Source organism: Drosophila mauritiana, chromosome X (assembly GCF_004382145.1).
Source record: "Drosophila mauritiana strain mau12 chromosome X, ASM438214v1, whole genome shotgun sequence".
Lineage (NCBI taxonomy): Eukaryota > Metazoa > Arthropoda > Insecta > Diptera > Drosophilidae > Drosophila > Drosophila mauritiana.
In genome coordinates this window covers 5846790-5869985 of record NC_046672.1, presented here as the reverse complement: position 1 = coordinate 5869985, position 23196 = coordinate 5846790, and the positions used below count along the sequence as shown (strand labels likewise).

At 45.7% G+C, this 23196-nt stretch overlaps 4 protein-coding genes across 6 annotated transcripts; 2 read left to right on the top strand and 2 right to left on the bottom strand.

Moving 5' to 3' along the window:
• The first annotated feature begins 444 nt into the window (after positions 1-444).
• LOC117148182 (tetraspanin-9) lies at positions 445-5402 on the top strand. 2 transcript variants are annotated; one of them, XM_033315452.1, is made up of 6 exons: positions 445-721; positions 3323-3393; positions 4159-4350; positions 4486-4680; positions 4747-4907; positions 4970-5402. In XM_033315452.1, exons 2-6 carry the CDS (start codon positions 3331-3333, stop codon positions 5208-5210), a joined length of 852 nt encoding a protein of 283 aa, XP_033171343.1. In that variant the 5' UTR covers positions 445-721; positions 3323-3330; the 3' UTR covers positions 5211-5402. The 2 variants fall into 2 exon arrangements, with proteins under 2 accessions (XP_033171343.1, XP_033171344.1); XM_033315453.1 differs by lacking the exons at positions 445-721; positions 3323-3393 and adding an exon at positions 3407-4058.
• A 591-nt stretch (positions 5403-5993) lies between these two features.
• LOC117148184 lies at positions 5994-7168 on the bottom strand. The gene is made up of 4 exons (XM_033315454.1): positions 6835-7168; positions 6654-6776; positions 6456-6587; positions 5994-6093 (listed from the first exon to the last, which is right to left on the bottom strand). Exons 1-4 carry the CDS (start codon positions 7045-7047, stop codon positions 6010-6012), a joined length of 552 nt encoding a protein of 183 aa, XP_033171345.1. The 5' UTR covers positions 7048-7168; the 3' UTR covers positions 5994-6009.
• Positions 7169-8194: 1026 nt separating this feature from the next.
• On the top strand, positions 8195-8917 carry LOC117147608. The gene has a single exon (XM_033314565.1). The coding sequence runs from the start codon at positions 8251-8253 to the stop codon at positions 8722-8724; it is 474 nt and encodes a 157-aa protein (XP_033170456.1). The 5' UTR covers positions 8195-8250; the 3' UTR covers positions 8725-8917.
• A 33-nt stretch (positions 8918-8950) lies between these two features.
• LOC117147607 (cell wall protein AWA1) lies at positions 8951-22974 on the bottom strand. Of its 2 annotated transcripts, XM_033314564.1 has the most exons (8): positions 22492-22974; positions 13734-14105; positions 13478-13611; positions 12457-13417; positions 11990-12325; positions 10831-11001; positions 10537-10749; positions 8951-10252 (listed from the first exon to the last, which is right to left on the bottom strand). In XM_033314564.1, exons 2-8 carry the CDS (start codon positions 14079-14081, stop codon positions 9767-9769), a joined length of 2649 nt encoding a protein of 882 aa, XP_033170455.1. In that variant the 5' UTR covers positions 14082-14105; positions 22492-22974; the 3' UTR covers positions 8951-9766. The 2 variants fall into 2 exon arrangements, with proteins under 2 accessions (XP_033170455.1, XP_033170452.1); XM_033314561.1 differs by lacking the exon at positions 10831-11001.
• Positions 22975-23196: the final 222 nt, after the last annotated feature.

Here is a 23196-nt window from a genome sequence, read left to right as displayed (position 1 = left end):
TTGTTTGGTATGAATTAGGCCGAAAAGTGGATCAAAACGTGACACTGAAATCTAAACATAAATCTCATTCATAAAGTATGCAGACGGCGCGCGTCGCTTTTCAGCTCTCTTTTGGGGCCGCACGTACTCCCCGATTCGCCCAGTGTGTTGCTCTCAGAGAGCGAGGAGCTTATAGTGCAACTGTCAACGATAAGTACACGTAGAAAAATCGAAGGTGTTTGTTAAAGAAAGTGCTCTTATTTATATATATAATATTAAATTATGATAAATCAAACTATTAGATGAAACATATGCTGATGTAAGCAAAATGATATACCCTCCCAAGTTTTTCTCGCTGTGCATTACAACTTGCAACCGAAGCCACTTCGGCTAGACATTCGTGCCACTTCGGCTGCTGCGCGGCAGCGTTGCTTCTTTGCTATTTTTAACTGACAACGCGAAGAATTGTCAGTTTATTTTGAACAACCGCGGCGAGCGCATAGAATACGCCAAACGAACCGAAAATCTGAAATCCCAAGCCAGCGATCCGAGTATCCGAATCAGAATCAAAACCAGAATCGAAATCAGAAGTGCAGAACCAAACGAAACGTTTGGCAACGCGAATCGGAGATTCCTGCGCCAGTTAATTCTTTGTTTTCCTATTTTTTTCGAGTTAAGTTCTGTGGCTTATAGTGCGAATCGAAGTCCGTTGGAAACAGCGCATAATCGTCCTGAAGCCAATGTAAATGTCCTGTTTGTATAGACACAGTTGAAACACATACATATATAGCATATAGAAACCCGATGCTGTGACAATAACAACGAACTTTGCAGTTTATTGACAGCAGCAACAACCACAAAAACCAGATTGAAAGCAAACAACGAACAGCAACTTGAAGTAATTTGCAACTGAAAAGAAATGCGGCAATGGGGCACAAACAAAGTATAAACACATAGATTGGCCGATCGGCCAGAAAGGCAGCGGCAACAACACTGTTGTAACTTACAACAAAAAAAGAGAAAACTTTTCGTGGACGACACTTTGAAAGAGCAACAACAACAGCAAAAAAGGGGGGGGGGGGGGTCTCCAACGGTCAGATGGTGAAAATCTTTTTCAGAGCGACTGATCTTGTTGCTAAAGTCGTCGTTGTTGTTGTTGCAATTTTACCTACAGGTTTTTACCGCCTGCTACAGTAATCTCCCCGTAACTTGCTCCCCTGATCTTTTGTGATCTCTGTTTTCGATATTATGAAATATGACACATATCTTTCATCACATTCAGTCTCACTATAGTGTGGGAACTTAAAGTTATCTCTTCATTGGGCTCAAGCTGCCTATTCGAAAATATATTATAAATATAATATTACGTGATATGATATAATATCACCTAGCCTTGGAAGGACTTTGTTTTCCTCTTGAAAGAAATGTCTTCGGAATTATTTTCACACCGTACTAGGGTTCTTCAACAAAGTATTGGATAGTTTGAAAAATATCATATTCCAAAACATCGAATTCAAGCAAATGCAAGTTAATAGGCGAGTGGAAAATATGAAAAGCTAATCGACTTAACCCATTACTGCGACGATTTGCAAAGTTTTCGGCTAAACGAAAACAATTTGAGATGGCAGCATTTCCCTGGCATAAATCACTCCGCCACATCCAAGTGCCCATCCACATCCACATCCGCAGCATCCCAGATCCAGCTACTCGAATTATGATAAATGCCCAGAGCACGGTGGATAGTGTGCAGTGTATAGGGTATGGGGCATGTAGGGTATGTGGCATATAGGGTATGTGCGGAGGGTTGGGTATGGTGGGTGGGTAAATCGCAAATTTTCAGCGTCAAATGCCATTAAGCCAGTCCGCGTTATTGAGTTAAATTGGAAAATAAGCGAGCGACAGTTGCTGTTTGTGTGTGCCTTGTGCAATTGTTCGCACTTGGAGACGACGAACTGGAAACTGGGAACTGGGAATGGTAATCGCAGTCGCAGTGGAACCGAGCTGAAAAACTGAAAAGCTGAAAACTGGACAGCCCTGGACAGGCCAGACCCATTACCCCGCCCAGTGTCGCTTATTATTTGCACTATTTCATTATTATTATTATGTTCGCGGGGGGTGGGGTGGCAGGGGGCGGACGATCCTCATCGCGGATGATAGTTATTCCAATTATATGCTGGATAGCTCGACCCGACCCTCGAGCGGACATTCCAAACCCCTCCGAATGTGAATCTGAATGTGAATCTGAATCCAAGAGATAGTGGGAGGATCGTGATTAGGAGGCACGTGCTCCTCTGGACCTTTAAGTTCAGATCTATTTCTAAGACTCTTGCAAGTCAGCTCAAGATATCAAAAGTATAAAAGAATTTTTTCAAAGATTTATGTATATGTATATCAACTTTGCTTGATCCTGGCCAATATTTTTCGAACCCTTATTGCCTAGCAGTGCATTTCAAAATAAACACTTTTTTCTTCTTTTATATGGTTTTCATTGCTGGTTCACACGCAATCTTTTTTATTTTTTTTTGGTCAACACGAATTTTCCCAGATCCATGGGCTTGATTGCAACAAAACATGTGATCATTAGCATGAAACCAATTCAAAAACTTTTGCTTCTTTCCCATGAAAGTCGAGAAGAATGGTAGTTTTTTGGCAATTTAACTCTTGGTTCTCTGCACATTCGCAATGTTCCAGATACATAGATTTTTTAAATACTATTATATACAAAGTGGTTACATGGCGAATAATAGTGTTTATATGTTACTTTAATTTCTTTTAAATCTATGAAAGTTGATTGACAAATGGACGGGCCTGAATGCTTTTCGCCACCCATAGTTTAAATATACAGATGAGGACACCCATTTATTTGCTCATCTGCTTCGTTGACCATGGTCATTGCGGTCGCTGCTGTTGTTAATTTTGTTATTTTTTTTTATTTAGTTATTGTTTTCATTCAATCAAAAAAAATATTTGCATAAGCGAGTGCCTACCCATGTGTGGACATTTGTGGATTACTGCATTTGTGCAGCAGTTGCAGCTGCAATTGCCTAAACAATCGCCCCCCGCTGCCACACACACATGTGGGGCTACTCCAGTTACATGGCGCTGACAAAAGGAAATGCCAATGAAAAAACATAGTAATGATACACATAATAATAACAGAAAACTATATTTGATATATAAATGCACAGACTTGCAATTGCTGCTTCAAATTGGATAAACATCCAAAATGGATGCAAGACCTTGTTTTCACACAGGATTTATTTACTTTTTAAAATGGAATTGCACTAAATATTAAGGACTCTTAAAGTTTTGAGCTCCATCTGATGGATTGTTTTCGTTTCAGATCCCGCGATGGGCAATGCCGGCTACACTTGCATACGCCGCACATTCTGCTGGCTCAACATCATTCTATGGGCAAGTTATTAACTAAAATACCCTACTAACTACTAATAAGTTGGCTTAAAATACGCACCTCTATGGCGCATTCAGAGAACATGGTAATTTTAAATTTGTTGCCAAGTAAACATTTCTGGAGAGATACACATTTCACCCCGAGAACGGATATGCGGCATCAGAATCGCAGGCAAAATCAAAATCAGTAGGTAGGGCGGCTAATCAGAGCCACAACTTTGCCGTCGTCTGCGGCGGAAGTGTCTTTGTGACAGCATGTTGCATTGTCTGAGCGCCTGTCATTGACTTTTGCGTTTGCTTTTGGCTTTGCTTTCAGTTCAGTTTCAGTTCAATTTCAGCTCAGTTTCAGTTGCCAGCTCGACGCAGACTTTGGCGGCGAGTTTGCCCTTAGCTTTCTGGAGCTGCAGCTGCAGCTTCCGTCCGCTTTTGTTTTTGCTTGCCACTGAGGCTCCCCCGAACTCCTCCCTGAAAATGTCAGATGTCAGCCGTTGTAAACATGCAACAGTTTGCAATCGAAGGCTCTCCATTCGGCTGTCCATCGGGGGAATTATCTGAAAGATAGATCCTGCAGCAAATGGCAATTAATCAAGGTCTGTGTCCAAGTGACACTGGACGGGACAATTGACTCGTTGATTTATATCACATATTAAGCTTTTTGAGTCCTTTAGGTATGCAGCTCCCTCTCACTTTTCGAGCATTCTGCTGGGTAATCAGTGCCTTTCTAATTTCTATTTTCCATTTTCCAATTCCCAACCTGACCCATTGCAGCTGTGTAGCTGTGCGTTCTTAGGAGCGGGACTCTGGTTGCGACTGAGCTACGCGGGATACGCCACTTTGCTGCCCCAGCACGCCGGTCTGAGTGCGGACACCATCTTCATGGGCATCGGGGGCACCGGGTTTGTGGTCAGCTTCTTTGGCTGCTGCGGCGCCTGGGTGCAGTCCCGCTGTCTCCTGGTATTGGTAAGTAAATCGGGGGTAAATCAGGGTCAAGGGAGAGGATTCAGCTCATGGCATACATATGGTACATGTCGAATTAGTGATCTATGTACCATTTTCTTTCGGTGCAAAGCCATTCAATATCAAATCTACCCGCAGTACTTCATGCTGATTGTAATGCTGTTCATGAGCGAGTTCCTGGTTGGCTCCATCGCCTTTCTCTTCCGCGGCGGACTGGGACGGACTTTGGCCAACGAGCTGCGCTTCGGGATCGAGCGGCACTACAACAGCAGCGATCGGGGATCTCTGGTGGCGCCTTCGGTGGCCTCCATTTGGGACAGCGTGCAGCAGTCGGTGAGTGGTGCCTTTCGCTTGTTGCCCAGTTCCACGTGCCTATTGAAACGTGATCCCTTTTGGCAGTTCGAGTGCTGCGGCGTCTCCTCCTACGAGGATTGGTATGACATCCAGTCGTGGCCAGGCAGGCGCTGGGTGCCCGAGTCCTGCTGCAGGACCCTCTACGACCAGCGCCAGGTGCTCACCGAAGGATCCGGCGACGGAATGATGCGTCCCGACTGCGGCAGGTGACTATTTGTTACATAATTTCGAGAAGCTAGCCACTATACCATTATTTCGCCACCTCTAGATCTGAGAACCCGTCGCTGTGGTGGGACAAGGGCTGTGCCCACTCGCTGCAGAGCTGGTTCACTGGCCAGCTGAACGTGGTGGGCGCGGTGGGACTGGGCATCGCCTTCGTCCAGCTGTTCGGGCTGATCACCTCGATGCTGCTCTTCTGCACGGTGAAGCACAAGCGGGCCTCGGACACCTACAAGTCGTACTCCCCGTCGATCGATCCTCAGACCCGCACCAGCAGTTGGGAGGATTGAACGCGCCTGTGACGGTGGTGGGCGGACTTCTAAATTGGGGGGTTGGGGTCGGCCCCCCGAACTCTCTGTCGCTATCTCTATTCCTTTTGTTAACTCTCTTAGTTTCTAATTTATTCTGCGAAATGTGCCAAAAATTAATTTAATTCAAAGTGTATTTTTTTGTTTTTTTGTTTGTAATCTGTAGGCGAAGACAAGTCGAACAAAATTGAACTGGCAGCAAGATGGCAGATTCGCACTGGGCGCAGTGTGAACATGGCATAATGCTGCCGGTGAAACCAGTGAATCACATATTTAGTTAGCGGTGTATCCATATTGTGATGTGCTCTCTAGTAGTATAGTATAAGGCCCAAGGCCCGAAACGCACCTAGAACAGGGTATATTGCGTTCCATACTTATCAGGCTGGCTGCTTAGCTGCACGAGTACCTGACATACGAGTATATACAGCTAGTGTGAGTCGGGATCCTTGGACCTGGATATGCTTATGCTCGTAACCCTTCAACTAAACCAATATATCAACTATATATTTATACATAATTATACAATACTTATGTTACTTTATGGAACTCTGTAGTATTCGAAATAGCAGAAACCGCAACTGCCCGAAAAGCGTGAGGAAAGCGAGAAGAGAGGACGAAGTGGAGGAGGTGGGAGCAAATAGTTAAAGCAAATATTACATGACTACTATGCGTATGATTATTTTATTCATACATACAAATATTTATATCGAAATGCATTCCTACACAACATGTTCGTGTTAAGTTACAAATAAATTAAAGTATTTATTTAAATTACAAGCCATCACAGGCCCACCAATTTGCCTCCTATGATATCCAATTGAGCCGTGATCCCCTTCGTCACGCTGCGCGCCAACTCTTTGGGCTTCTGCAAGAGAGAAATGGGGGCAGAGAGTGGTCAAGAGAGGGAAAGCTGGAGCTGGAACTGACCTTGCTCAAAGCGAAGCACACGGCGCGACTAATTGCATAAGCAGTGCCAGCGGGTCGTGGTACTGTCAGTCTGGCTTGAAAATAGCCAAGACTCAAGGACTTGCAGTATACTGACTGCTAAGGCCGTAAGTTAATAGCTTTCTTTCGTTCGCATGCATAACGTCTTATTTAAATTTTGTTTGGCTGCTGAGCCGGTGCATCGCTGGGACCATTATGCAACGTGTGTGCGAACGAATTGACCAAGAAACAGGGCAAACAAACACATCAAACACAGGCCGCAATTTCGGCACTCCCTCTCACCTGAATAAAGGTGTTGAGCAGGTTGGAAAAGGCCTCGTAGCCGTTGACAATGGATCGCGAGATGCCGTCGAACATGTCGCCGTTGTTGCCGTACTTCTCGTGCTCACTGATGGAGTCCAAAATGGGAACGGGCTGAAATCGAAAGTGGGTCCTAGTGACTCTTTGCTTTGGGGGCTATATATGGGCCACATCACTTACCTGCGCCAAATCGGCCAGCTTCTTTTGGCTGTTGTCGTACACGCTCAGCACCTTCGAGGGAATGGCCTCCTGCTCCAGATTCACCGATTCCGCCGTTTTAGCCGGAGTCGGCAGGAGAGAGATCTGCCGGAAAATAAGGATAGTCACTTTCGGATTTTTAAAGTATACCCAGGTTACTCACCTTGAACCCGGCCTCGCTGGCCTGAGCGTGGGTGGACTCCGCGGAGCTATCGGCGGCATCGAAGGCATCCTGGGCCCCGAAGTCGGCGGCCGAGACGCGGGCGTCGATTGGCGTTGCGCCATCGGGCGTGGCAGGAGCTATGGGCACCGCACAGATGCAGTGCATCATGGCCAAGAGCAGGAGCAGAATATGCATCTTCTCAGGTTGCAGCATTGTAGTTTGTATGTGCGGAGAAGGGGGAAAGCGCCCAACTGTGTGGTTTTATAACAAGGTGAAAACTTCCAAACCCAAATCCCAGGTTGAGCTTCGATCCGAAGTCTCTCGAGTCCAAAATTCAACTGAATAGCTGCGTCTGCGCAACGATTTTATTGGTTTAACCCGACCACGAGAGTCGCCGCTTTGGACATTGAGCCACGATCGTTTTGGCTTTAGTTTGGGTTTCAGTTGAGCTCAGGTTTTCAGGGGGCAATCGGGGGTAAGCGACTCGTGGAGCCGCTGCATAGTAATGTGTGATTATTACGTTGCATAAAATGCAAACGTTTAACCACGAAAATATATTACTAAAATAATATAAATTTAATAAGAGTGTTTAAAATTATGTTTGAGATCTGAGTAGTTCACTTGTTCAACTTTAGGAAAACTAAAATTTTATCGATTGCCTTCTTTATATCGCGAGAGCCGCCCAAATTTTTTCCGACAGTGTAGCGTATTGATCGTAACGGTAATGACAACAACAAATAGCCATAAAACTGTAACAATAACAACATAGGCGAAATCTGCAACTTGTTGCTGTCAACAAATGTTGCCGTCATTCTGTCGCAACAATGAGGAAGGAAACTCGGTTTACTTGGTTTACTCAGTTAGTTGGTCAATCGGTAGCCTCATCCCCCACATACTCCCGCCAGTCCATCCGTAAAACCCCCGCGACACATATGCTGGTTGTGTAATTATGACTGCACTGAAAGAAATTCAATCCAAAACACTTTTTATTGATAGGAAAATAAGTTTTCCCGTTTGCCCGGATTTCTTGCCAGTGAATTTGTCGGGTAACAACACCAACGCCGCCCACTTTTACATTTCATGCAACTCAATTAATTAAGAGAGAGTTACTCAGCAACATGGCATATTTTTTTTTTTGCAAAATGTTGGCCAAGTAGTTTTTCTACATATACGGGCTGAGTTATAATCCCTAGGAGTCTGGGTACATTTGAGAGTCTATTATTCTATTATACTTTTACACTAGCTGAGTAACGGGTTTTTGATAGTCGGGAAACTCGACTATAGCATTCTCTCTAGTTAGCTTTTTTAAAAGGTGTCCAAAGCATAGTTTTTACAGCTATCACTAATGTTTCCATTTTAAGTCAAATACTCTGAAATTACAAAATCAAAACTTTATTGAAATAATTTGGTGTGATTATGACCAACTTGAAATGCGTTTTCTTGGCTGGATTACTCCACGTGATCAAGTTCCTGGCGTTTGATTCCAGAAGTCCCAATGCTCCGGCACCGAAGCTACCCTCGCTAATCGTGGGTCTTGCTGCGATGGATCTTATATGGGACAATAACCTCGTTCCACGGCTACTTCAAAATAGTCTGGCAGTGATCAGGCGGATATACGAAGTGATAGTGTCGTACCTGCTTTTGGGACTTGTAATGGTGATTTGGAAGACAGTGGATAATATATGTGTCATCCTATTGAGGATCTTAATAATCGGCATTGGCCACGTATCGGAGTCCAACTATGAAAACAACGAGAGCTACTGGGTGGGCACTGTTACTGTGCCGTTGTCCCTCCTGATCCTTGCAATTGCCGGCCAAGCCACTGGCCATTTCCCCGTGTTACGCCGTGTTCAGCTGCACTGGAAGGAGTCCTTGAGGTACATACATTAATCGCCATCCGACGAAGAAGCTGCGCCGCATCGTGCCGATTCTGAAGGAGCACAGGGATCGGGAACGACGACAGCGTAGGCAATAAAGTGAATCTTGTGATAGACACGCGAATTCAATTGGATTCGCTTATTTTATACAAGAAACAAGAAATCATAATATTTGAAGTGCTTTTATTTAAATTACAAAATAACAACTAAATTTAAAGCACTCGCTCATTTGTATAACAAGTTCCGTAGAGCGAGGCATTGGACCTGGCCAACGTGCTCATCTTGCCGCCATGCAGACCTGTTGAGGATTAGGGTTAAGCGAGGATTGACAATGATACTTTGAGGGAATACACACCATCCTTTATGTACGTTTTATAAAAATTTGCAAAAAAAATGGAAACCTCTTGAATCTTCCAGGTTTCAGCACAGCTGGATAGGGAATTTAGTTAGGAATTCAACGAGACATGGCATTTCAGCTTTGGACAACTATTTTTATTGCTATCGCAAACATTCTGCAATTGTTTAGCAAAAAAGAAACAAGATTATGTGGCCTCCCCATTTCCTTGTGGTTTGGGTGCGTCCCCACTTAATTAAAAGTGTCTTCGGAGACTTATTCTCGTTCATATCAATCCCTATCACTATCACTTGAGGCGATATCTTTACGGCTCTAATGTAATTGGGATTTGGCCGACGCTGTTTGCCAGCTGACGCAAGCAGCTAAATATTTTCATTTTCTTATCAGTTTCGCTTTTGTTTATGTGTAGAGACACTATTTTATATACAAGGTACATATGTATATGCTTTATTGGAAACACACACACTTGCGCGTGGCTTATTTACAGTATTTGTTAAATAGTAGCAACTAGTGACACAATATTTCCAACAAATCGTAATCAAATATAATACAAATTAGATGTAAAAAAAAAATTGGTATAAGGTAATGGATATGGTTGATATGGAAAATAGCTGCACGTCCGATTTTTGTACTCTCTTAGTTGATTTCCTCTCAAAATCATCGAGCGTATTGCACAAAAGTAGTGTCGAGAAGACCCCAATCAGTTGCCGAACTTGATGGACTTTTCCGTCTGTTGGTTGGAGCCGTGATTAAAGCTGGCGCTGCTCCGATTGCTGCCGTTCTTCAGGATCCCATTGGAAGCGGGCTCTCCATTCGTTTTGCGTAGTGTTTCCCGCTTCCCCGTCGTCCTCTGATCCCCATACTCCCCAATGGTCACTGTGCCCAGCCGCAGGGTACGCCGCTGCTGCTGACTCGTGGCCACATCTCGGCCAGATACCGATTCGCTTCCTTGCGGGGATCTTATCTGGACGGCATCGTAGTCGGGCTGGGGCGTGGCTGGTGGTCGGAATCCGCCCACACTTATGCTGGCACTGCGCATGGGCGACATGGGTTGCTTGACCTTGGCCAAGCTGCCGTTGCCCAGCCCATTTGCACTTCCGCTTCCGTTCGCCGCTGCGTTTCCGGTCATGAGCTTGATGTGTTGGGGCGGCATCTGCTTTGGCTGCGGATTGGCGAACTGTGGTGGCTGCAAAACAGTTACGAAATCATTCAGATGCGATAACTTTTAAGTGTGGAGAAATGGAGAAATGCAGCCACGTCTTGCCAAAAAATCTAGTCAACATTTATAGTCAGTTGAGGCGGACCACCAAAGAAAAACTAAGAGATTTCGATAAAGACGTTGTACATTTGCATTTCGAATTTGGTGTGAGGTAGTTTATTATTTATTGATAGCTTCAAGACTGGCTTAATCTTAGGACTTAGATCTTCTGGCCTATGGAGTTTCATTTCGGACACGGATCATTCGCTTACCGGTGGCGGCAGTTCCGGCGACCCATTGCCATTCGCCGGATTGACTCCGTTCTGGGGCTGCAGGCGATTGTTGTTACTGAAGTTGCCCGTGTTGTTTGTGTTGCTGTTGCTCCTGTTCCTGCTGAAGCCATTGCTATTGGTACTGTTGATACTATTGCGATAACAGCTCTCGTCGGGCATAATCGAGGTGCGTTTCAGCGTTTCGCCGCGCTCCTGCAAAAAAAATGGCAAGGGAAAAAACCCAGATTAGCAGTAGATCAACAACTAAAAGTAAATATTATTCCCTGAAAATACCTCGTAGGTGGACATGGTCACCAGGGGACGGCCCATGCTAACTGGTCGCATGGTGGGCATGACACCTGACCCATCCCCGCCACCCGATCCACCGTTTTTCACGCGCAGCAAACTCATTTCCCGGCCGTAAAGCGATCTGTCCGCCAGCGAGCTCTTGCCAAGACTGGACAACTTCGGCGGCGCAGTTTGGTTCATCGTTCATCGGCCGACGTCTCGTCGATTAGATAAGGCCATTGAGGGGTAGTCACTGAACAGTCAGCCCCAAAATATACCCATTCACCCCGCCTGTTTGCTCTTGGCCATTTGTTTGCCCGATTTTGTTTGGGTTTCTCTAACATGCTCTCTCGTTGGCTTGTCACCCGCACCGTGAGTCATCCGCCCATTTGGCTGAGTGCGGAACTCTGTCCAAAATTGGCCAGGAATCGCAGCTCACCATGTCCGCTGAAGAGCCATCGATAACAATTGGAGTGTCATTGGGCAAACGCAAATATTTGATTGATTTTCGCGGAACTGCAAGTGTCCCGTCATCCATAAAAATTACGATGACTGCGATGCTCGTTCTAATTGCCGTTTAAATATGCAATCACTTAATACTGCAGATTTGTATGGACTCTGCAGACAGAAGTTATAATTCATCGACGGCCCAAACTTTTATCGAGCACCTTATCAGCACTCAATTAGCCAATTCCCAAATTATGGCCAACTAATTCAACCAACCGATGGGTGCAACAATTCGCATTGACCATTTAGTCACTGATCCTAATCACCGCCACATACATATAGCTCTGTTATATGGCCAATGCAATCTGGAGGGTCTGCTGTCGCGGCGCTTATCGATTTGGCCGATAAGATGCCATCGCCAATTCATTATAATGTAGTCTCCCCCCTTCAAATGCTAGCTCCATAAGTGGCCAGCTACTTGAGTTGCTGCTCGGTTGGGTAATATCAACAACAAATCAACAATGGGCTGGGAATGGTTGTCTTGAGATGACAGAGGGGGAATCCAGGGGGATTCGAGGGGGCTTCCAGCCACTGGCCCACGACAAGTGCAGTCTGTGGGGCTGGCTCACTTGACCTTTGCGAGTAGCCGACAATCAATGGATTGGCGATGTGGCTGCTGCGTTTTGGATGTTGCTGCTAGATGTTGCTGCTTGCTCACCTTGTGCTCGCTCTCATGGAACCCGTTCCTGAACATTCGCTGGTGCGCCCGCTTGAATTCGTCCATCAGCGCCGTGTGCTGATCTCCTCCAGCTCCACTTGAAGCACCTGCCCCACCTGCTCCTCCGCCGCCCGTCAAATTGCTAATGCGTTCGCTGCCCTGCAGTGTTGCAGCCACGCTAGCAACATTCGCCCGCTGGCGATGCGACACTTGGCCGCCGGAGCTGCGGTGCCCTCCATTTCCATTGTGGCCCGTCGGCTGACGATCCACGTTTCCATTTCCATCCCGATCTCTATCTCGATTGTGGCGCTGTTGATGCTGCTGCTGCTGCTGCTTCTGCAATGATTCCAATTAGTTGCTGGTGGAGTAATATTTTTGCCATATTTTCAAGAGATTCAAAACGAAAGCGAATGACTTACGTTACTTAATATAAATTTAAGAACATTTTTTCAAAGTGCAGTACCAACCTCTTTGCGCTTCTTGAGCTCCTCGGTTATGGCACTGGAGAGACTGCTGCCCACTGAGCCACTGGCATTGGCTCCTTCATTCATGGCCGGCGGCGGTGGAGCAGGTGCAGCGATGACCCCTCCTGATCTTGATCCTGATCCCGAAGATCCAGCAGATCCGCTTGATAATCCTGTACCGGAACCAGCGGAATTAACCGGCCTCAGATGGCTGCGCTTCATGGTGGTTGAATTGCGGGAGGGATTAGATGGATTCGATTGTGGCTGCTGACTGCGGCCGGAAGTTCCGCTGGCAGTGGATCCGGAGCCCGAAACGGAACTGCCACCGGAACTGGCTATATATGTGTTGTTTATAGAAGTCCCATTCTCCGTCAACTTTATGATGGTCTTGTTCATCTGCTTGTGCACCTCGACGCCCTGCGACCAATTTGGACTACCTGCCCCAGGTCCTGAGCTTAAGCCACAGCCTCCTCCACCTGCTCCGGACTCCTCCCTGACCGCCGTCAATCGCTTGGACTTGGCGTCCGCCCAACAAGGGCTCTGATCTCCCGTCACCGAACTGGCAGAGCTATTGTAGCCACTGGATTCACCCGGGAAGAGGTCACATCCGGCCGCCGTGCGCACCACCATGTCCAGCTTGCTGCTGCTCTTCATCACGGCCACGGCCTCGCTAAAGAGGACGTCCGAGAAGTCGATGCTGTTGACGCTGAGGATCTGGTCACCCGGCCGTAATCCCGCCTCCCGAGCCACACTCCGATCCTTTGTGAACTGTACGAAGATGCCGGGCTTCCACTCGGGTCCCTTGCAAATCCCCAGTCCCAGCTTTGTCCTCGGCGCCACATGGAGGACCACACTGATGTCCCGGCTAGCGCCGCGCCTTTCGCCCTTGAAGGAACTCTCCGAGGGAGTGCCGCTTACGCTGGGCAACTTCACCACGCTCCAGGATAAGCGTTCCTCTGGTAAGCTAAGAAGTTGTATACTTAATAAGACTAATTTGCATTGTTTAAAGATCAATTGCCCTTACTCCCTCACAGGCAGCATTCCCACACCACGCACTTTCAGGGTCACCCGATCCTGGCCAGCCACCAGTTGGATGAACTCCTTGTGCACGGCGTCGTCCAGACGAAAGCCATTGATCCGCAAGATCTGGTCGCCAATCTGCGGGAGAAAGCAATGCGTAAATGGAAGACCTCGCCCTGGAATCCGTCACGTAGTGCTACGTGATCGGAATTTTCGGTTGACCCACTGGCGCCCCAGTGACTTAGTGACCCACTACTTACCCGCAGACCCTTCAGCTGTGCCTCGCCGCCGTGCTCCACATGGGACACAAAGAATCCGGTGCCGTGTTCCCGTCCGCCGCGCACCGTGAATCCGTAGGTGCTGCCCCTTTCTGGTCCGCCAACCAGGAGTCGCCTCTGATGCGGCCTCACCAGTCGCAGAACGCGGAGGCGGGAGCTCGCCGGAATGGCGCACCACGAGGAGGCCGCCGTGGTCGTCAAGGTCATCACATCGCTGGACGCCGAACTGGTCGTCGATCCCTGCATGCTGCTGCTGCAGTCCGTCGACGCCGAGTTGGTCAGCGATGCGGATGTGGATATCGAAGCCGAGGCTGCTGTCATCGTCATCATTATGCGGGATGTCTTCACAGGCAGCTGCAGCAAAGGAAAACAAAATTATATTGATTGGAAGATTCTTTGAAATGATAATATTAGAGTATCTAAAGGTGAAAACTGACGGGATAATAATTCGGAAGTCTAAAAACTCATAATGCATACCCTATCCAGCTCCTATCACTCAGAAATCGAACTTGAGGAGTTGCCAAAAAGCGAATTAAGTGAATTCCGTGCGAAAGTTGAAGAAAGTGGGGAGTGTCTTCCCCCTTCTCAAAAAACAATGTCCGATTCGCGACGTGAACAGCCTGACAAGTAATGAACGTGGCAGAAGCAGCAGAATGCAAGGCGAGACGAGACTCAAGTTTAAGTACATATGTACATACAAATGTACATACATATACATAAAGTGAGCAAAACTTGAACTTGCAATCGAAAATTTCCCGAATTGGGTCACACGCATCGGCAGAGGCGGTGCTGCTGGTGGCTTGGGTGCACTGAGCAAATTTCCATAGTAAGGTAACTAGCAGTTGTTATATAGTTGGAAAAACAAATAAGGAGGTGCCCAGTTTTTTCTCCCGGTGTAGAATTGGTGCTGCTGGTGGTGGTGCCTGCTGCTTTCACGCACCACTGCCAGTTGGTGGAGCTTGTGAGTTGGTAAGCCAGAGATCTGAGGCGATTTACATTCACTGCCGCCGCCGCCGTCGCATAATTTCACTTTTTCACGTAATTCTACGCTTCACTTGCAGCCCGAAAAAAAACAAAAACAAAAACAAAAAGCGCGAAAGAAACTGGGGAAAATTATAGAAATTTATTATTGAAATTATGCGCCTGCCCCCGCCGGGCCTTGCATTATGCACTTCGATTTGGAGCGAATCAGCTATTTGTTAGCTGCCCCAGCTGCCACATAAATCATTTACTTCGCCAAAGTTCAACTCACTTACCAGCGACCTGAAGACAATGTGGGAATGGGGGATCGCGGATTGGAAGGGGGAAAGGTGGAGGTGATGCCGAGATGTGAACCCAAATTGCCTCAGTTACCCACTTACTGCGAACCACTGACGCAAGTGGCAATTACTTGGATCAAAACATTTATAATTGCCCGCCGCCTAATGGGGAAATATGAATCGGAATTTTGAATTGCAATCCGAATGGGAAAGATATAAATCATTCGATAATCGGGAGCTGGTTGGTTATGGCAGAGATTATGGCTGAGGAAAAGTGTGTCGAATGGAAAGATAATTGCAAGACATAGAATTGGGTTGTGTGATTGATTTTAATGGGATATACATATATGCTCGGCAAAAGTTTAAATAGTTGCCCGCAAATGGCATAAGTGATCGATTACTTATCGAGCTATCAGCAGACTATTATCGGAATTGTGTCATCAAAAGTAAACGATTTAGCCATTTTTAATCTGCTGTCAAATCAAGATTGCTGTCATCTGAACAAATTGTTTAAGATACATAGTTACATGATTCCAAAACTAATTGGGCCATCGAAGTTCGATTTGTAAGCGCTTGTTAATAACCAAAAGCTGTGGCTGTTAATTAAAAACTCCAAGGGTGAGGATTTCTCAATTCATAACAAAAAGCGATTATACTTTAAATCGTTTGGCTAAACGAATAAAGCCAATCCAACAGTCGACAGACATTGAATTGGATTGAAAAGCATTGATAGAAATATGTGCATTCAGCCCACATCCGCTGGCAATTTGACATCCCAGCCATTCCGCCGATTAACGACAATTATCGGTGGTTAAGTTCAGACCCAGACCCAAATACCCGGGCTTTTATCTCGATAATGGAGGAGTTTCCCGACCTGCCAGACAAAGATCTTGTTTAGCGATGTCGATGAAAAGCGGCAGCATGCAACCAGCAACCTGCTGCTTGCAACATGGAACTGGCAGACGGCAAGCTGCTGCATCCACTCCCTTTTCCTTTCGACAGTTAATAACAATAGAAAGAGAGTAATAGTAATAATAATGATAATCTCTTTCTGTGGCCGCCACGAATTATTTGGCAGTTACAATTAAGTTTCGACAAACAACTGCAGCGGCGGCAAGAAAGCGGCAGCCAAAACAAAAGCAAAAAGGCCAACATCTCTGACGGCCTTTCACCTGTTGGATGTCGAGAAAAGCAACTGCCTCACCGCTCAATACCCCGTTTGACCCCCCTTTTGACCCCTGCAATTAGTTCTAATGAGTTGCTGCTGCCGCTGTTGCTGCTGCGGCATCTACAACTTCCTGTCACGCCTCAGATATCCACCTTTCCCCTCCCGGTTTTATTTCTTTTTTTTGCCCCACCGTGTTGACACTTTCCGTTCGGTTTCCGTTTGGCAATTGCTCAGCTTTTGCTTAGACTTTAATTGAAAAGCAAAAAAACGAGGGGCAGACATACAAAACAAGAGAGAAATAAAAATAACAAGCCTTGACCACTGGCTGATTTTTATTTCCATACGAATTTCATGCTTGGCCATTTCTCGGAAATGTGCAAAGAAATTTTCTCGGCAACGCTTCAAAAACAACAAGTAAAAATCTGCTTTTATCGCCTTGTTTTCGGTTGCGTCTTCTTAGGCAGCCAAAATGTAGTAATTATTTGTGGACATGACTTTCTCTGCACATATGCACATATATATACTATATGCATACTTTTCAGTTGCCCAGCATCCAGTTGGGATTTTCCATACAGACATTTAGTGCCCTGCCTCTTCTACCGGCTCACGTAGCACAACGGTGTGTTCTTCGCATTACATGTGCGTGACAAGCGCGTTAAGTGCTTTCCCATTCGGATCGAGATGGAGATTCGTTCGACTCGCATTAACAACGGGTTCTCTTTAAACTGATAATCACGCCCGACTTTTGTTTCAGTTCAGCTTTGATTGCAGCTCGCAATTTCACTCGAAAATGTGTGGAGTACTACTCGTATATACAACGATGATTTCGTTTGCCCTGCGTCATGATCGAGGGAAAGTCGTAAAGGTCCCCGGTGATCGATCGGGTTCTATGTGTCCCATGGGTGTCAACGCGTATTGGTATTGAATGATTTATAGCCCAATTCGTAAGTGCGTGTGGATAATAGCCCACTTACAAGCACAAGCAGTTGGTCAAGGTATGGAAAATGCTTCTCTATAATCAGTTTTGAATAGACTAGCTACCAATTTATCAAATAACATTTTAAGTTTTTTAACTATTACTTATTATTATTTATTATTATTTACGCATTTCACGACCAGCACACTGCAACAGTTGTGTGAAATCTTCAACATAAATTATCTAAAGTCAAGGGCGATTGACAAACGCTTGATGTTCACTTGGCTAATCTTTCAATCGGCGTTTTCTTGTAGAGGGAGACATCCATTACACATCCACGGCGTGCCATGTCGAATTCCGTAGCTTTGGATCGTCAAAATGACTTATCTCGCGTTCGTTGCCTAAGTCTTTCGATTCACAGATTGCAGCAACGAGGGAAACACGGGTTTGTTACTACTGCTGCTGCTGCTGATACTGCTCTGCTCTGCTTTGCCTCTAATTATGAGTTCATTGGGCATGATTTAATTGCCCAACAGCACAAAATGAAAATATTTGCACGTTTGCATGCAGCATTTCTCCATATTTTCACATTTGAATAGGCAGGAGCAGCACGGCAGCTGCCGAGCGAAATTACAATAAATAAAAGAGAAATTTCTGTCGAATTTGTCGTCCGTTGGACACACACGTGTGCGCTTGAATTGCTTGTATCTTGCATGTGGCATATTGCATGTTGCATGCTGTGGTAGTGTGGTACTGCCACTTCTACTGCTGCTGATGATGCGCACCTGTGCCCAGGCTTTTACTTCCGCCGCGGCAATCAGGCAAACGCACGACTGACAACGTGACAAATTGTCGATAATCTAAGCAGCAGCAGCAGCAGCTGCTGCAGCATCCTCTCCTCCTGCCGACTGTCGAGGCATTTTTCTGGTGAAAACTCCGCTTGCCGAAGCTTATCGCCAAATTTGCAAGCAATGTCAAACGTGGGTTATGCCACCGAGGAGGATGCGCCATGGCCATAATCGTGATGCAGCGCCTCAGCAACTCCATAAATACCAAATGCGGCTGTCGTGCGCAAGGAAGCCAACGGCAACTGGCAACTGTCGACCAGCATCCCAGCACCCAGCAACTTGCAACGCGGCTGGCTGGGAATCTGCTCCTTCGTCTGGAGAAAGCGCCTTGTGCACTTTTACTCCGGCTCATTTTAATTGCAGAACATTAACAGCGATGTGTGGGGGTTAAAGGAAGGTGACTGCGCCTATGTCGCCTGCTTTCACCTTCAGCCAATTAAGTGCAGCTTATGCAACAGCCAAAAAGGATTGCTTCACACATCGGACGCAAGAGAAAGGGCATACCTGGAGATGCACTCCAAGTCACACGAAAGTCTGAGGCATTATTCAGCTACTTGTTTTCGTACCCAGCTAATGTAAGAATGAATAATCTGAAAACAGTTTCCGCCTGGGAAAATCGAAAATAAATATTTGTGGCCATAAATCGATTGAGTTTATGTGGCAGCATTAAGCGCTTTGCGTGTGTGTGGCAATGGGACACAGCCAAAATACCCAGGTGAAACCCTCGGCTGGCAAAACAATTTAAATTTTGCGCTTCAAATCATTCGGAGTTTGATTGCGTGCAAGATGAGCTTGCCACCGCTGCCTGCCTCTCATTTGCCTGATTGCGTCAGCTGGAAATTGGCAGTCACAGCAGCAGCAGCAACACCAGCGACACCAGCAACATTCCCGCCCAGCAGCTGCACAATGGGCAAATGGCTGTTTACTTTTGCTGCCCACTGTATCTTTTGGCGGCGAAATGCAATAGCAGCAACACTAGAAACACTGGAAACACTGCTGACTAGCTGCAACATCATCGGTGGCAAGCTGCAACAATCGCATCATCAAGCGATGCCGTTGCTGCTATTGAACTTTTGCTATTTGGCCAAGATTCCCACACACCTGCTGCAGCATTGAGTTGTTGTTGCAGCTGCGACTTTTGTTGTTGTTGCTGCTGCGGCTGCTGCTGCTGCTGCTGCTGCTGCTGCCACCCACTTGCAGCGTGTGAAACGTTGAACAACTTTTTGTCCAAGGCGTGACACGAAACTTTGTTTCAAGTACGTTTGCCGTGTGTTGCGCCCTGCAGCAAAATGATGGGTGCCGCTAAAAGAGCCAAGAAAATAATGATGAAAAAACAGAGGGTGTTGCAAAAGGGGTAAATGACCGCTGATGGCGGCAAAAATTGAATTGTTTTGCATAAATTGATGTTTCACCGTAGCCGTTTTCGGTTTCAGTTGCAATTGTGTTTGTTTGCATTCGAGGGTGTTGGTTTTAATTGAAGTGCCATGCTGGCCCGTTCCTACTCAACTGCACTGGTAAAAAAACAAGATGAGGTGGTCACTTTATAAACAGATTTGAAGTATTTGAAATAGTTAACGGTATCTTTTTGAATGCGATTTATTTTTCTCCCAGTGCAACTGGGTTTGATTTCCCAATACATCGCCGAATTGCTAGACATTTGAAAAGAGACCGCACATTTCCCATTTGACTTTGTTCATTTACCTTGTGAATATGACAAAATGAAGCTGACAATGGGTAGCTGATATGCTGATATTATTGTTGTTTTTTTTCCCTGTGTACCCCCCTACTCCAAACCCTTTTTTTGTCCAAGTTGCCCACGCGAAACAGCTGCCCAAACTCAACGAAGACGAAGGAGATTCAGCTGCAGTTGGAAACGGGGGGCAGGAGATGGAGATCGGAGATGGAGCCACAGCTGGCGGACCAGCTGCCACTTCTGGGTATTTTTCCGTGGGCGCACGAGAGGATTGGCGGCGGAGCAAACTGGATTGAATGGGCGCGGCATTGGCCGAAGCGATCTGCAGATCATCATCTTCTTGCCACAGCGAAAGTTGCAGCGAGATCTTGCCGGGGAATTCTAGAGCAGCACAGCCAGTAGTACCCATTGCTACCCTGTATCCACGGGGGATTAACCATTAAACAACATCGTTATGACACTCTTTCTGCAAACCTCTTTCTTTATACTATTTTCCACCTAAAGAAGGCATCCCACTGTTAGAATGTTGAGAATTTCCGTTTGTCTATGTAAATGAATATAAAAATATTTTCCGCTAACATGGTATTATAATTATAATTACTTTAGAAAAACATAACTAAAGAATTTATGCAAATTAGGATTGGGTAAAATCATGGGAAACCCTAATTACCGTAGCACAAACCAAACAGTAAGCAAACGTTTACTTTTCGCTAATTTAGCAATGGCTGCTAGTGGGTTAAGTTGGCTAAAAGGCTTATCCTATGCCACAAATGCCAGTCTTGGTAGACTCGGTAGACCTGGTGGAAAACCCAACCAGTCCAAGAGTCGCCGCCGAATGTCCGTCCTTCTGTTTGTCCGCCAAGTCCGCCTGGCAAAAATGCCATCTGAGGCTAACTGGGCGGCGAGGCGAACTGGTTGCCCAGGCCGTTTGGTGCACCGAAAATATTTGGGAAAGATTTTACAGTATTATATTGATAAAATGGATACAAAAACATAATATGCTTGGCATTGGCATCATTAAGAAGAAACACGTATTCTAAAGATGGAATACAAGGTTTAGGAATAACAGCATATGATATTCTCGAAAATGATGATGATTATGGAACCATTACTGGAACACCAAAAGGGTTTGCATCTAGCAGGATGAATGGTAAGCATATAAAATGTTGTCATCGAACTAAAGCTAGTTCATATCTGGTTCCCAAGGATTTTCTCCGCGTGTGCTGCAGCTGGTGGTGCGGTGGCTTGAATTACAAAAGGAGCTGAGCCGGGTTTCAAGTTAGCCTGGGCAGCCGAAGGCAGCGGCGGCAACCGTTTTTTGCCTCATTGCTTTTTATTATAATTTCAATTTTGTGTATCTATGAGATACGCGCAACGTGAATTGGCATTTTCCATTTGGCAATTTGCATGTGCAATGCAATGCGGGCTCCAAGATCTGCAGAGATCCAGAGATCCAAAGACTCCAATATCCCTGCCAAACAGTCCGGGTAATTAAAGCGCCATTAACGCCCCATCATCATGGGAATGGGTTGCAAATGCTGATGACGATGACGATGACGATGATGACGGGTATCCACGATGACGCGATGGTGGTGGCGGTGATGATGGTGGTGGTGTCCAGGAAATGCAATTAACCGATTGGCCCACAAGCCGTGCTCATTCGAAAGTCGCCGTTTTGTGGGACTCTGTTTGCTGTTTGTTGTAAACTATTTGCTGTTTGTTGTCCGAGCCAAAGTGTGCCTGTTATTGTTATTGCCATGGCTTAAACCCACCGCAGGCCCATTGGCCAGGTGCTCACCAGGTGAGTGCCCGTCCGCGGCTCCAGTGTCCAAATTGCTGGCGTGGATTGCATAAGCGGCCCAGCCAAGATGCAATGATCAATCAGGCGGCCCAATCAGTTAGCCAGTCCATCAATCATAACGAGGCCCTCAGTCGCTGGCTCATTTTCAAGGAAACCGCTGCTGCGTAAACGATTCTACGGGCGGTCTTCGAGAATCTCGTTTATCAGCCGCGAGGCGGACTCTTGGCACATACATATGCATTATCCACTGACCATAGTTTTTCAATCGACCATAAGCCGAAGTACAGCTTTCGACATCAATTTACCACGTGGAATTTCAAATGTTTCAAAATTTCATTTACTCTCTCATGAAAATCCTGCAGGAAGAAGAGATAATTTCCGCATTTGTGATTCTAATAGAAGCAACTATATTAACCATATTCGAAAAATTAATAAATGGCAAACAGGAAATTAGGCATATTTAGAGACAAATTTTTTTTTGTGGACTCAGCGTTGATAGATTCGTGACTTATTTCGGCAGTGAGAACTTTCTTATTTTCATTTCTTGAGATCTTCTCCATGAACTCCAAAGTATTTAGAGCAAGTCTAACACGAAGATACAGCAATAACAATAACAATAACAAGGGCAACAATAACAAACAGTTGAAGGCCGACAATTAACGCGTTATTTATTAATATCTGAAAATTGTGTCGCCCGTTAAGCGGTTTACAGATGACGGCTACCAAGACGACAATATAATGCCAACAAATAACAGCCAAGACAAGGCATTAAGTTACATACATGGCCCGAACACATAGAGTGGAGATGAGTACACCGAAAAATTAGTAAAAATAATCGAAAATAATATGGGTCTTTCTGCCAATATGTTAATATTGAAGATCAAGTCAGTTAATTCAGATTCGGTGCCGTACATTATATGCAAGCCTTTGACTACCAATTATTTTAGAATTCGCCTTTAAGCATTATGTTTTGTTAAGTAGGATTTTTCGCCAACTTATTTTAGCTGTGTACTTCATGGTGGTGCAATTTGCGTAGTTTATTTATTATTTTTTACCTCATTTGCGGTGCGGGCGTCCCAAGAAGAAGAAAAAGAAGCGCCTGAAGAATTCTCCACACGAAGCCTAGCAATTAGAGCGCGGCAGCAATAACAACAGCAACCACTCGCGCACACGCTCGCAGAATTCTTGCTGAATCTCGGATCTCAAAATCGCAAGGAAAAACAAAAGGCAAAAAAAGCGGCGGAAAAGCAAAGAGTCGCGCTGCACTTTACACTTTTGTGGCTTGAAGCGCTCAGGTGAGACAGGTGCAGCGTTTATTGTGCCCGCCAGCACTTTCAGCACTTTTTTCTGGCCCCAAAATGGAAATAATGCACTCCAAAAAAAAATCCAAAAAACACACGCGTTTATATTAAATATATATTCCTCAAGCCGGCAGCGTTGGCGATATTTCTTAATTAGGAATATTTCAAACTCAAAATTAGTCGTTATCTATAAAGGTATACAATGTTTTCCGCTGTGACGACGTGAATCTCGCGAGAGGCGACGACAAATTGAAGCGGTAAATAAATTGGAGCCGTCGTCAAAGTGACCGCGCAGCTGGAAAAGCTCAAGATACCAAAAAAAGCTGTAGCCAAACCAGTTTTCCACACTGCGTTCGCTTTTGCGCAGAAGCTACCAGATGCTCGAACCAGCTCTTTAAACTTCACCACTTGGCGAGCTTTTCTGCGACTTCAATTCAAAATAACATGTTTAGAAATTCT